This window comes from Heptranchias perlo, chromosome 17 (assembly GCF_035084215.1).
Source record: "Heptranchias perlo isolate sHepPer1 chromosome 17, sHepPer1.hap1, whole genome shotgun sequence".
Taxonomy (NCBI): Eukaryota; Metazoa; Chordata; class Chondrichthyes; order Hexanchiformes; family Hexanchidae; genus Heptranchias; species Heptranchias perlo.
In genome coordinates this window covers 3,820,082-3,834,580 of record NC_090341.1, presented here as the reverse complement: position 1 = coordinate 3,834,580, position 14,499 = coordinate 3,820,082, and the positions used below count along the sequence as shown (strand labels likewise).

Below are 14,499 nucleotides of genomic sequence, written 5' to 3'. Positions count from 1 at the left end.
GTGACTTCACCCGGTAAAGATTTATGTAGCACTGATCACCTAGTGCTTCCTTCATGCAGTGACTTGTATAGATGCACACAAATCTCTCAACCAGCACTGACCAGTTAATCAGGATGTTTATTTGTTGCAAGAATATTGGCCAGGAAGCCTTCCTGCTTTTCTTTGAGCTATGCTATGGGATCTTTTAACATCCACTTCAAGCACACAGGAGGACCTCGAATATCTTGCCTGAAGGATGTCCCTCTAAGCAGCACTACACTTCACCCTAGCTTATACACTTGTGCCTTGAAGGATGGTGGATTAGAGTCTGCCAAGGTGCCATCTACTGAATAGCAGTGGTAAAACTTCATTCTTGTGCCTGTGGAACTGTCCTTGGATACAGAAACTGCAACACAACTAGCAGTTTTCATGGGGGGAGGGGGAGAAAGAAGGAAATAATTGCAGAAGGTGGTTCCCAAAACACCAATAGAAATCCTGGAACTTGATATAAAAAACTATCACTAAACATAGCAACCCTGGCAATTGGCTTATTGGAGCATAGGAGTTCTGGGTTCTATACCACCCCTCATTTGTCTCACTGCTGGTCTGACATCCAGTACTGGACAAACAAAAATTTCCTCCAACTAAATATTGGAAGACCAAAACCATTCTTTGGTCCCTGCCATAAACTCCATTCCTTAAGCACTGATTCCATCTTTCCCTCCCTGGCCACTCAGACCAAACAAGTGTTTTTGCAGTCTTGGCCTCCTATTTGACCTGGAGATGAGCTGCCCATCACAGACTGTCTCCTTCCACCTCCATAACATTGCCTGCCTCCACCTCTGCCTCAGCTCATCTGCTGCAATCTTCAACCATGCCTTTGTTACCTCTAGACTTGACTATTCCAATGCTCTCCTGGCTGGCCTCCCATCTTCCACCCACCATAAACTTGAGCTCATATCAAACTCTGCTGTCCGTATCATAACTTGTACCAAGTGCTGTTCACCCATCATCCTTGTGCTTGCTGACCAATGCCTTTTTAAAAAAAAAAAAAAAATAATTCTCATGTTTTCAAATCCCTCCTGTAGCCTCTCCCCTCCTTATCTCTAACCTCCTCCAGCCCCACAATCCTTAGAGATCTCCATGCTCATCCAGTTCTTGCCTCCTGCGCATCCCCAATTGTAATCGCTGCGCCATTGGCGTTGGTGCCTAGGCCCTCCCTAAACCCCCTCCTTTGTACCTATCTCTCTCCCTTAAAACCTACCTCTTTGACCAAGGTTTTGGTCACCTGTCCTAATATCTCATGTGGTCAAATTTTGTTTGATCACTCCTGTGAAGCACCTTGGGACATTTTATGTTAAAGGTGCTATATAAATGTAAGTTCTTCAAACCTAGGTGAAGGCTTGAGGCTTTAGTCCAAGGCACAGGATTGAGGAAAAGGAATAAAGCTAGGGAAAGTATACCCCAGTTTTTTGTCTCCCAGCTCTTCCACCTGACATTCCTATGGTGCAACCAGCTCTGCTTAAACTGTGGTATTTGCTGCAAGTTTTTGTCAATTTTAAATAAAGGAAATGGATGACTTCAAAATCAGGACAGAATTACATCTGGTCCAGTTATCTCTGCCCACTAGCCCCCTTTCACCTGAAGACTACACTTGGTTTTCACTCTGTGCAAAGCTACAAGATACACATTTTGTTTCTTAGGCTCCCATATACAAACCAGAACTGCCTCTTCTATAAACCCAGGGAACAGGCCATTGTGATACTGACCCATTAACTTAAATAATGGGTTCACATCCCCATTTTAAAAGGACCTGCTCCTGCAAAACCACTATTAATGTGTAATATTGCACATTCAATGCCATCAATGTAGACATTTCACAAAACTGCAAACTACTTGAGCAATTTCATGCTCCACCTAGAGTCCAATTAGTGCTCCTGCTCTTTAATTCTCTCCCAAATCCATCTTCCTTTTCCTCTTTCTTCCCCCCCCCCCCCCCCCCCAACCTTTTTAAAGCATTGAGTTTATATTTGAAAGTATGTTTTCCCTCTTCACCCTCCTTTTCGTCTACATCCACAACTTAAATGCTGATGTCTTTTGTGAGCAGTGCCATAGAGTTGTTGGAGTTTGCATTAAAGCACATTAGTGTTATCAACTTTTTTCTTTCAATTTTCACCTTGGCTCCTGATTCCTTCCTCTTAAAGTGCTGATTTGCACTGGGGTACAGTTCCACAGGCACCAGCTGCCTTCTGATATCTCACTGCCTAATGTCACCTGAAGAATAACCACTTGGGTCAAATGGGGTGCTGACATTCCAAGCCTGGACCTGTCTCCCGATCTCCATATTTTCTCTCCTTAACTCAGGATGCTCATGCTAATTGTGCCACATGGGAACAAGAGTAGGCCATTCAGCCCTTTGAGTCTGTTCTGCCATTCAGTTTAAATCATGGCTGATCTGTACCTCAACTCCCTTTTACCCACCTTGGTTCCTTTTCCCCTCAATACCCGTAACACACTTCTATCAATCTGTCTTGAAATTTTCAATTGGACCCCCCCCCCCCACAGCTTTTTTGGGGTGGGGAGAAGAGTTCCAGATTTCCATTACCATTTTGTGAAGTGCTTCCTGGCATCACCCCTAATCAGCCTAGCTCTAATTTTAAGATTCTGTTCCCCCCCCCCCCCCCCCCCCTGTTCTGGACTCTTCCAGCAGAGGAAATAGTTTCACCTTGGTTTCCTGGCCAATATTTATCCCTCAACCAACATCATAAAACAGATTATCTGGTCATTATCACATTGCTGTTTGTGGGAGCTTGCTGTGCACAAATTGGCTACCATGTTTTTCTATATTACAAGTGACTGCCCTTCCCCAAAAGGACTTCATTGGCTGTAAAGTGCTTTGGGATGTCCTGAGGTAGTGAAAGATGCTTATATAAATGAGTTTGTTATCTGATTAAAGGATTGATAGGGTAGATAAACACAATTAGATCACTCCTTTAATCTATACTCAGGAATACAAGCCTAGTCTACACAACCTGTCCTCATATTTTAATCCTGGCATCATTCTGAATGCCTCAGCATCAGTTAATCAAAGATATGCTCTTCTGGTTTGTATGGCGTTGTCACAGGCCACACTGGATTTACTAAGCTGCAGAGCTCCATAAATCCTTCTATTCCAGGAGTACACCCTACATTACAGTTGTATCTTGGTGTAAATCTGGTAAATTGAATGCTGGTGGATTACTTTGCCAGCATATAGCCAGAGCCCTGCATGATCTATTTGGGGTAGAAATTCAGTGCATGAGGTGGAAGTGCAGTTGTACTGATGACCTGTACCTATTGCAATAAATTCCAGGTGGTTTCTGCAATACTATAAACAGATGAGGAATTGTGTACTGCTTGTGAAACTGCAATGTCACACTTCACTTACCAAACTTTTTTTACCTTTTTTCAGGGTAGGGAAGACCTCACTGATGAACCAGTATGTAAACAAAAAGTTCAGTAATCAGTATAAGGCAACAATAGGGGCAGATTTTCTAACAAAGGAGGTGATGGTGGATGATCGATTAGTGACTATGCAGGTAATGTACCAAATGTACTCCATGGTGCAAACTAGAATTTCTCGTTCCTGGTTTGTTCCCTTTTTATAGGGACTTGCTTAGGGGGAGTTAGCAAAGGAAACTCCTGGCTTCTAACCTTCTGTGCACAAACCCATTCTGGATTTTTAAAATGCATACAACTGAAATTGGGTGATAGATATTAAATGCTAATGCTGAACTTTGAGGTGCTTTAAAATGCTACTTCCTTAGCTCCTACAAAACCCCTTTAGCCAGGAGAGAATGACTGCTTCTACGCCCCAGTTGATTTGCCATCTGATTTTTCTCACCCTGGTGCTGCATCTGTCTCCAGTCTGAGAGCAAGCCATTCTACTGTGGCTGAAAACTGTCTGAACTCCAACTGGCAGGCATCCTTGAGTAGTGGGGGAGCCCTGGCAGTTTAAAATCTCCATCTGTTTAAGAGGGCATTTTGCCACCTGGCTTCTCTGCTCTCCTTTGTATATGCAATCCTTGTCCTACTGAGACACCCTTTCAAGTTTACAAATGTTGTTTTGTGACTAGTGACTTAAATTGACAGACATCTCTTTAATCCCAAGGCTCGACTGGGCATTGTATTAATGTGATCTTGCTTTTCTAGTTTTGACCTAAAGATATGATTTTGTTTATTTAAATATTTAAGCTTAAACTTCAACTAAATGTTGAAGCCACTTTTAAACTCCGGCACTTCAGTCTTCAAATTAGATGCATAATTCCTCCAGTCAAGTTTTATATGGTGTTTTAACCTTTTGGGAAGCTTGTGATGACTATTGTAATTCTTCATAAAATTATCTCCAATCCTAGGTCATCTCTTGGAAATGACTTTCACTTAAAGTAGATCAGACATTTAAAGTTGATTTTTATAATTGTATAGTTGGTGTTGCTGGGCTCCTCGAGGTCCAAAAGCTTGTGATGGGATTTTAACCTTGTGGTTCTTGTCTTCAGATCTGGGATACAGCAGGACAAGAGCGGTTTCAGTCATTGGGAGTGGCGTTCTACAGAGGAGCTGACTGCTGTGTGCTGGTCTTTGATGTAACGGCGCCCAACACATTCAAAACCCTCGATAGCTGGAGGGATGAGTTTCTCATTCAAGCAAGTCCTCGAGATCCAGAAAACTTCCCATTTGTTGTCCTTGGAAACAAGATAGACTTGGAAAACAGACAAGTACGTATATACTCCCTCTGAATGTTATGTGCAGTACATTGCTCACTAGGTTGAGTAAGCTTGCTATGCTAAGCATCTTGATGCCTCTATGCTATATTGTGGCCTGGTGCCCAGCTTGCCACCACCTCTCGAATGATTGAAGGACACTAGTTGCTGGACAGAGACCCCATTGTGTGTGGCGTACAAACTTCCTCCTTGTCTTGCTTACAAGGTGTACTTTTTTTGAAGAGGAATGTTGTGGGGAATACCTTCCCTATACATTTTTTGCCCCTCTTCTGCCCATAAATTTAATTCATTCTTGGAATTTGGCACTGCTGGCAAGACTGGAATTTGTTGCCCTGTACAACTGAGGGGCTTGCTAGGCCACTTCAGAGGGCAGTTAAGAATCAACCATGTCAGCGTGAGACTGGAGTCATGTGTATATAGGCCCAGACCAGGTAAGGACAACAGGTTTCCTTCCTTTAAAGGATATTCGTGAACCAGTTGGGTTTTATGACTATCTGACTGCTTCAGTGTCACATTTATTGATGCTAGCTTGTTTCCAGTTTTTAAAAACTGAAATTCTCAAACTGCCATGGTGGGATTTGAACTTGCATTCTGTGGATTAATAGTCCAGCAAGTACACTACACGACCATACCCTGAAATTGAAAAAAGTTGGGCTGACGAGTAGCAGGTAACATTTGTGCCGGATAATGAAAATCTCGAGAGCCCTGCCATCTCCCCTTGACTCCCACCAAATCCCCTACCAACATCCTGTGGCTCACCATTGAGAAGCTGTACTGGACCAGCCATATCAACACTGGCTACAACAGCAGGGCAGAGGCTGGACACTCTGCAACCAGTGGCTCACTCTTGATCCCTCAAAACCTTTCCATCATCTCTGACTGAAGTCAGATGTGATGGAATACTCACCTCATCTGGATAGGTGCAGGTACAACATCTAAGCTTGCTGCCTTCCTGGACAATGCAGTTCACTTGGTGCCCTGCCACTGTTCAATATCCACCCCATCACACTGACCTGCAGTATGTACAATCTTCAGGATGTACTACAGCATCTGTTGCTTTAACAGCACTTTCCTCCCCTGTGACTTGTACCATTTAAGATGATTAGGAATTTGGGAACACTATCACTTGCAAGTTCCCCTCCTAATCTGGATATATATTGCCATTCCTTCATTGTCACAGATCAGCATCCTGGAATTCCCTACCTAACACCAATGCCACAAGAACTGCAGCAGTTCAAAGAGAAGGCACTCCACCTCAACTAGGGATGAGCAACAAATGTGAGCAAGCCTACATACGAGGGGGGGGGGGAAGCTCCTCAGTGTAGAGATTGAGGCTACAATGCTCCATATATACCTGCAATGGCACTGCAAAAACTTACATTCTTAATACTGCACTGCGAACATTATTGGCTGATAATGTGTCTTCTCTTCCCCTCCAGGTCACCACAAAAAGGGCACAGGCATGGTGTCAGAGCAAAAATAATATCCCGTACTTTGAAACCAGTGCAAAGGAGGCAATAAACGTGGAACAGGCTTTTCAAACAATTGCACGGAATGCACTTAAGCAGGTATAATAGGCAGTACTCCACCTGCTTATTTCTATTCATTGTTCCAGCTGTACAAAACTAGTATGTTCTAACCTGGCCAATGCCACCATAGTTGTCATGATGGGATAGTCACATGCACAGCTTTCTCATGAGGGAAGGGGTGGATCCTAACCTGGAATTCTTGTACAATTGCCTTATTTGGTGCTCACCATTCTCCAAATTTATCTTTACTACCTCATGAGTGGAACTCAAACACTGCATAGGAACTTAATTCTTCAAATGGTCACCTACAGATTAAAGCTTTGCTCAAATTTATGGGTCTTGCTAACTTGTGAAATTCAACAGTCTTCTCTGCAGTAACTAGTTTGTGCTGTTCTCAAGTCCTGGATGCATGGTGAGTTGGATTTCTCCCTTCCTCCCCACACCATCTGTCCTAGTAGCATCTGGGTGAACTGGCCTAATTGGAGCTATATTGCAAGTGGCTGTCTAACTATCCAATCTCCTTGGGGCTTTTAACAGAATTGTCATCCATCTGTCCACCCTGAATCCAACCAAAATCCCAGTCAGGAATGGGCTGTGAACCATTTTGCTTCAATCATGAATTCCTTCTGCTTTCCCCTTGTTAAATTGGTATGTTACCTTAAGTTCATGTCCCATTTTTGATTGTGGGGAGGAGTACAACAGATGACTTGCAGCTTTTTTTGGTACAGAGCTCAAGATTATTTTGCATCTTCAAACTCATTAGTGTCCCTTTTACTACATATACTTAGTTTAAGGTAATGCTGCATATATGATGCAAACTGTACAAGAAGTTGCTGTGAAATCTATCTCTCCTGCCCAGCATTTGAATATACCTCATCCTGGTAAGCAAGTCTGCATCATGGGCCTTGACTGACTTTTTTTGTTGCTGAGGTTGCACTGCATCCTCAAACCAGTAGGGGTAATTTGGGACTAATCTCCAGGTCTCTACTGCCCATTCTCCTCTGGCACTTTATCCACATTGCAACACCTCCCTTTCTACTGCCTTTCCCAACCCTCCATGATTATTGCTTACCCCTGTCCACCTGGGCTTTGGTACTTCCTTACTGTAGTCTTTCCTGCCTGGAATCATAGGTTTTCAGCACAGAAGGGGGACCTTTCAGACTATGCCTGCAGTTGCTAGCTCCAAATCTGAGTTGTCTCTTTCCTAATCCCATTTCTCCACTCTTTCCCTGTACCTTATTTTAAATTTTCTTGGTATTTATCAGACACCTACATTCTTCACACTTATGCCCTGATTTGGTATCTGTAAACATTTGATATTCCCTCTGACCATTGCCACTTATACCAATAATATGGATAACACTAGATCCTACTCAGATGCTGGGGACAGCATAAACTACATCTTAATCTACTGTCTGCTTTCTATCATTCAACTATCCCTCTATCCATGCCACCATTTTTACCTTTCATACCATGGGCTGTAATCTTCAGAACTAATGTGGCACCCTTAAGTATATAGTGAATATAACCATATTCACTGAATTCCATTTGCCTTCAGTAAGGTCCTCTGATTTGCTTTAAACAAGCCGTGTGATCTGCCCTGTACAACTCCTCTTAACTGATACCTTGGTGTTCACTTATCCATTATTAGCCATTTTCCTGCTAATGGAGTTAATTGGTCTGTTACCTGATTTATTCCTTGCCCCTTTTTTATCCAGGGTGTGACACTTGCCACCTTCCATTTCTCTGGTACACTTCCTGCTTGCAAAGAATTTCACAATTTATAATTGGTGCCTCTGCAATGTTAATCTCCGTGTATTGTGTGGAGACGGCCTGGTGACTATCTAAAGCATAAATAGTAGGCCATTTGGTCCCTCGAGCCTGCTCCACCTTTCATTAAGATCATGGCTGATCTGTGACCAAGTTTTAAATTTAGCTCACACTACTGCACCCTGTCTGCACTTCCCCTTTCTGACACTCCTTTTTGGTATCCTGCTTAATACTCTATCCTTGGTGTGATTTTTTTTGAATGTTTGGCCCTTGAGCTTCTATGCTCAGAGGGTTGTGAATCTTGAGTTCTCCACCCCCAGAGGGCTGTGGCTGCTGAGTCAGTATATTCAAGGCTGAGATTTTTGGACTTGAGGGATGTGGGGATTGGGCAGGAAAGTGGAGTTGAGGTTGAAGATCAGCCATGATCTGATTAGCACAGCAGGCTCGAGGGGCTGTATGGCCTGCTCCTATTTCTTATGTTGGTATTCTTACTGATTTTCTTCAGTGTAAGTGGACTTATTTTCTCAAATGATCTAATCATTTATCCATGGAAATTTTTCTGCCTATTGCTCCCACAGTCCCCCTTCCTGGTCTGAATGTTTGTTTTTACTTTATAGCCAGCCTATCTTTTACTTAAAGACCAACCCATTTTGGGTAATATTTAACTGCCAGCTAAATCTAGATTGGGTTCTCCTTTCAGTGCATTTCTTTAACTTTATTCTGACTAAACCTAAATGTTCTACCTTCAGGTCACCTGTCTCAGCTCATTAACCAGATCAGAGTTTAGCACTGCTGCTTTTCATTGGACTTGTACTGATTTTTAGAATACATTCAGAATGTCTTGTGTAAACCTCACCCAGTATTGGCCAATCTTGGGATTAACCCAGGCTCCTGCTGGATAAAGTCTCCCATTATTGCTTCTATATAGCTGCTTGAATTGTTGACAGACTTTTCTTGCTATTTTGACAGTCTGTCATATTCAATCCAGACACACTGGCTCTGACTACCCTCTGCTAGTACCTTCCCAGTGCTGTAATTGTCCTTTGATACCATCTTCTGAAAACTACAGCCAAGAATTTTCAGTTCCTTACTGGACAAATAGGGGGCTCTAGGGGGAGGAGCTAAATACAATTAAAATCACTAAAGAATTGGTACTACGTAAAATAATGGGACTCGAGGCAGATAAATCCCCTCGACCTGATGGCTTACATCCGAGGGTCTTGAGGGAAGTGGCAGTAGGGATTGTGGATGATTTGGTAGTAATTTTCCAAAATTCTCTGGACTCAGCAAAGGTCCTGGCAGATTGGAAAACTGCTAATGTAACACTCTTATTTAAAAAGGGCAGTAGGCAGAAGACTGGAAATTATAGACCAGTTAGCCTAACATCTGTGGTGGGTAAAATTTGAGTATTATGGAGACAATAACAGAACATTTAGATAATTTAGTAGGACAAAGTCAGCATGGCTTTACGAAGGGGGAGTCATGTCTGACAAATTTGCTTGAGTTCTTTGAGGACATAACGTACAGGGTGGATAAAGGGGAACCAGTGGACGTAGTGTATTTAGACTTCCAGAAGGCATTCGACAAGGTGCCACATAAGATTATTGCTCAAGATAAAGAATCACTGGATTGGGGGTGATATTCTGGCATGGGTGGAGGATTGGTTATCTAACAGGAAGCAGAGTTGGGATAAATGGTTCCTTCTCGGACTGGTAGCCAGTGGTGTTCCGCAGGGGTCGGTGCTGGGTCCCCAACTCTTTACAATCTATATTAACGATTTGGAGGAGGGGACTGAGTAACATATCAAAGTTTGCAGATGATACAAAGATGGGAGGGAAAGTAGAGTGAGGAGGACAAAAAACCTACAAGGGGATATACACAGGCTGGGTGAGTGGGTGGAGATTTGGCAGATACAATACAATATTGGAAAATGTGAGGTTATGCACTTTGGCAGGAAAAGTCAGCAAGTTATTATCTTAATGGCGAGAAACTGGAAAGTACTGCAGTACAAAGGGATCTGGGGGTCCTAGTGCAAGAAAATCAAAAAGTTAGTATGCAGGTGATCAAGAAGGCCAACGGAATGTTGGCTTTTATTGCTAGAGGGATAGAATATAAAAACAGGGAGGTATTGCTGCAGTTATATAAGGTATTGGTGAGACCGCACCTGGAATACTGCATACAGTTTTGGTGTCCATACTTCAGAAAAGACATACTTGCTCTTGAGGCAGTACAAAGAAGGTTCACTCGGTTAATCCCGGGGATGAGGGGGTGGACATATGAGGAGAGGTTGAGTAGATTGGGACTCTACTCATTGGAGTTCAGAAGAATGAGAGGCGATCTTATTGAAACATATAAGATTGTGAAGGGGCTTGATCGGGTGGATGCGGTAAGGATGTTCCCAAGGATGGGTGAAACTAGAACAAGGGGGCATAATCTTAGAATAAGGGGCTGCTCTTTCAAAACTGAGATGAGGAGAAACTTCTTCACTCAGGGTAGTCAGTCTGTGGAATTTGCTGCCCCAGGAAGCTACATCATTAAATAAATTTAAAACAGAAATAGACAGGGAATTAGGGGTTACGGGGAGCAGGCAGGAAATTGGACATGAAGCTGAGTTTGGATTGGTCAGGGCCCTGTGGGTGGGGGAGTGGGCCCAGGGGCTGAGTGGCCGGGTCCTGTTCCTCCTTGTGCTCTTTAGATTTGAGGTTAGGATCAGATCAGCCGTGATCTTATTGAATGGCGGAGCAGGCTCGAGGGGCCGATTGGCCTACTCCTGCTCCTATTTCTTATGGTCTTGCCCTGGCTGAAGACAATTTCTGTTCACTGGTGTTGTGGCTCTCAGTAATTAGTGCTTTTAGTTCCCTGGTTTTATCCCTAGTGTTTTGCACACTTGTGTATATAAACATTCAGCTGTCCCTTTTGTTGCTCCTTAGTGCACTCCTCCCTTTTCATCCCAACACTCCTATTCATTAATTTGAATATTGAAGGTTCAGGTTCAGATGTCAGTGGAAGGTGAGGGCAGGATAGGATTGACTTATTTTTAGGACAATGGATGAATGCTGGGACATCCCAGTCTGAATAAGTGGGGTCTCCATCCCTTCCTGACCCTGCTCCCCTAACTATCCAGTTTCCTTTCTTGGCTCCCCAGTTTCCAAATTGTCAACCTAACTGCCTCCCTGTGACCACTGCACTTCAAGTAGCTTTCAATCTGTAATTTGAAGGAGCAAGTTCCAGTGTACTTCCATTCCTTAACTCCTCACTCAGTTTCTTAATTACTTCCTCTGCTTCTCCTTTAGCTTCACCTCTGAAACTAAAGTTGAACATGTGGGCAACCTTGCTTCCAAAAATCGAGGCCGGCTGCTCAACAGCCTATCCCCATTCACTCTTAATCCTTCTCCCAACTCTGCCTTTTTTTTCCCCCCCCCCCCCAACATTTTTGCAACCACTTTCTTGCCCACTCAGCCCTCATCAAACTCCCCTTCAAGCCCAGCTCCTGACTACCCAATTTCACTACATTGTTAACCACCTAGCTGCTGTCTTCACTCATTTTTAACCCAGAGCATAATCTGTTCTAGTCAAGTCACATTACATCCTTTGTAATTGTAGCTCACTCCCTCCTGGTCATTCACCCCTCCCTTCTGCTGCTGTGGTTAATCACTCTTCTCTGCTCTTGTGGCTCCACTCCTACCTGTCCCAACACGCTCACTACATCTCAAATGGTTCATTGTCCTATGCCATTGGTCCACACTTGTGCCTCATCCTGGGGTTCTTCTTTTGCATGCAGCCCCTGACATCAGGTACAAGTCTGAGTTAATCATACCCAACACTGCCACTGCTGTAGACCTCAGGCTCTTTCCTGGCTGCCTTTCTTGGGCATAAAGTCTTGGATGAACCCATTTCCTTAAGCTCAGTGCTGCCAAAATCCATTTCAGCTCCCATATGTGTAGCTCCATGGCTCTGGGTTCCCAGCAATGTTACTACTGCCAGGGGTTCTCACACACCATGTGCTAACTGCTATAGAAGCTTGACTCAATTTCAGCAAAGATACTATTTGAAAACTGGCTATTTTGTGTCTGTGTAATTGCCTCTTTAATTTGTAGGCTGAATTAAGACATAATCTGATTTGTCTCCTAGGAAACTGAAGTGGAACTCTACAATGAATTCCCAGAACCAATCAAACTAGACAAGAACGACCGGGCGAAGACTTCAGCAGAGAGCTGCAGCTGCTGAGTGTAGGAGGGTAGTTTCCATGATCCAGGCCTTTGACACCAGTCCTCATCCTGCCCTTCCCCCTTCCACCGACCACAAGCCAAGATTCCTTCACGCACCTTACATAGTGCCCGTGTGTGCACAAGGAAGAGCTGCATCTAATTAGCAGACCTGTTATATAACTGGTAGTAACATTGGAAGGAAAAAACTAATGTATACTGAACTTAAGTTTATTGTCTGAAGACCCATATTTTACAATTGTACTGTAAAATGAATAATTAAAGATGATTTTTAAAGTCTGTTCTGTCTGAAGGTGAGAACTGAATGGCCAGAGTTCTCCCAAATCGTCACCCATTTTTGAATCTGGTTCTCAGAGATGACTGAGGAAAGCCATCTTGATGTGGGTTGTGTTCATCCTGTTCCTTATCCACTCCCTATTTAGTCATGTGCAGTGTCTCCCAGCTCATGGAGTAAGCCCATTTTAAACCCATGAATTGTACTTTGAACCAACCAAATCTTGGGATAAGGGGAATGAAATACTAAATGGGCACCAGCAATTCTTAGGAGACTACATGACCGTTCCAAATATTTTTTATTGGCAGTTAAAACTAAATGATAGTAACTTTGGTCCAATATTCTGTAAGATTATTCAAAACTGCTTAATCTCTGCATCTGGGTTTTTTCCAGTTTAAGTGTTCTTAAATTGATTTACTTACTTGCTTGATGTACTGTATGCAAAAAAAATCAGTATTAAGTTAATTAGAAGTCCACTTGTTTTGCCTGTAGCTACCCATGAATGAGATTAGTAACATGAAGTTACTTCTGAACAGACTGCCAACAGCCTGTCTGGTACCAGTGACAACTTGCCAAAGTTACTGGTCTTGCTTCATAACTTACAAAATTACAATACTTGTGTGTATTTCCTTTTTTCCTGAAAGGTTCACATTCTAGTAAGTGGGACAAATAATTTCTGTAATCATGAGGATATTGCCAATAAATAGAACAGGAGTGATTTGGTGTGGTGCTTTCATTTTTGTTGTTCACACATGTCCTTTTCCATAGATGTATTGTAATTGATGAACAAGACTGGAAAGACTATAGGACCATTTGCTCATCCAAAAATAATTTGTTTTGACCAAAAGTTCTAACCTCCATTCTTTAATTTGCTAACCCCATTCTCCTGACAGTCTGTGCTCCACCCTCTAACTAGTCTGTTCACCTTCTCTGTTCTGAGCCTAGTACAGCTAATTAGGATTGCAGAAAGATGATCAAGCCTACCCCATCCCACCACTTGGTTGTAGTACCTCCATGGAGTCAAACAAGTGTAACCAATTTAAGAAAACACGGGGGAGAATTCCCTCAAACTCCTTAAGGCAAGCAAGTTTGAGGTTGTTGTGGTAATGTGAGCCTTTGTTATATAACTTGAAATGACCATTCTACTCAGTAACTTGTTCATCTCCATCTTGGAGGACTGCAGGGAATCCATGCTCACAACACCCTTTAGTTATGGAGTTTAGGGAATCTCACATCTTGCTGTGGCAGAGGCTTCTCTTGAGGTCCAACCTATGCACCAGTTACTGATTACCTGAATCACTGGTGGGACCAAGGCTTTGTTGTAGAACAGTACTGACCAGTGCACAGGAGTAGCTCCTAATTACAATGGGAGACGATCACACTTGCCAAAGAGGGCTCTGCTATACCACTAACTCAACCCCAGCAAATTGGACCCTCAGTGAACTTTGCAGCGTCTCTTGAACTTGGGTTAGTGATAATTGCCAAACTTACATTGTTATGCACTGGCCAATTGCTACCATTGTATTAGTTCCCTTGGTGTTTACTCAGTGGACCATATAGGTTAAACTTTTTTTTTAAAGGAAAGGCTCAGTGGGGTCAAAGAGCTTTTGTCCATCAATCCCATCTCACCATCACTGTCTAATTGCCTCATGAATCCATTTGTTCAGTTCATTGCAAAGGCCTTCTGTGGTAATTTACTCCACAATCCTATTGGCCTTTGGGTGATAAGTTTCACCTGATGGTCCTACTGGCTCATAGCTACCCTTAAATGACAATTAAGTCACCTCAGTCTCCTTTTCATGACTATTTCTAATGTCTCCTGCTATCTTGGTTGCTCACTTCCAATCATCTTCCTAGGATGGTGAATCTGTTACAAATAGAGTATACTTCCTATGGGTTTAATTATCCCACCTCCCATGAATGAATAATAAAAAAAATCCTTCGGTACAACTGGGTCTACA

The 14,499-nt window shown here is 42.9% G+C and overlaps 1 protein-coding gene across 1 annotated transcript in view; it reads left to right on the top strand.

The window, feature by feature from the left end:
- LOC137333991 (ras-related protein Rab-7a) overlaps nucleotides 1–13,256 on the top strand; it is a 41,554-nt gene extending 28,298 nt beyond the window's left edge. Inside the window, exons 3-6 of the mRNA XM_067998379.1 lie at nucleotides 3,431–3,557; nucleotides 4,515–4,733; nucleotides 6,179–6,307; nucleotides 12,170–13,256. Coding sequence (XP_067854480.1) covers nucleotides 3,431–3,557; nucleotides 4,515–4,733; nucleotides 6,179–6,307; nucleotides 12,170–12,265 — 571 coding nt within the window. The 3' untranslated portion in view covers nucleotides 12,266–13,256. The remainder of the gene's footprint in view (nucleotides 1–3,430; nucleotides 3,558–4,514; nucleotides 4,734–6,178; nucleotides 6,308–12,169) is intronic.
- The last annotated feature ends 1,243 nt before the right edge of the window (nucleotides 13,257–14,499 follow it).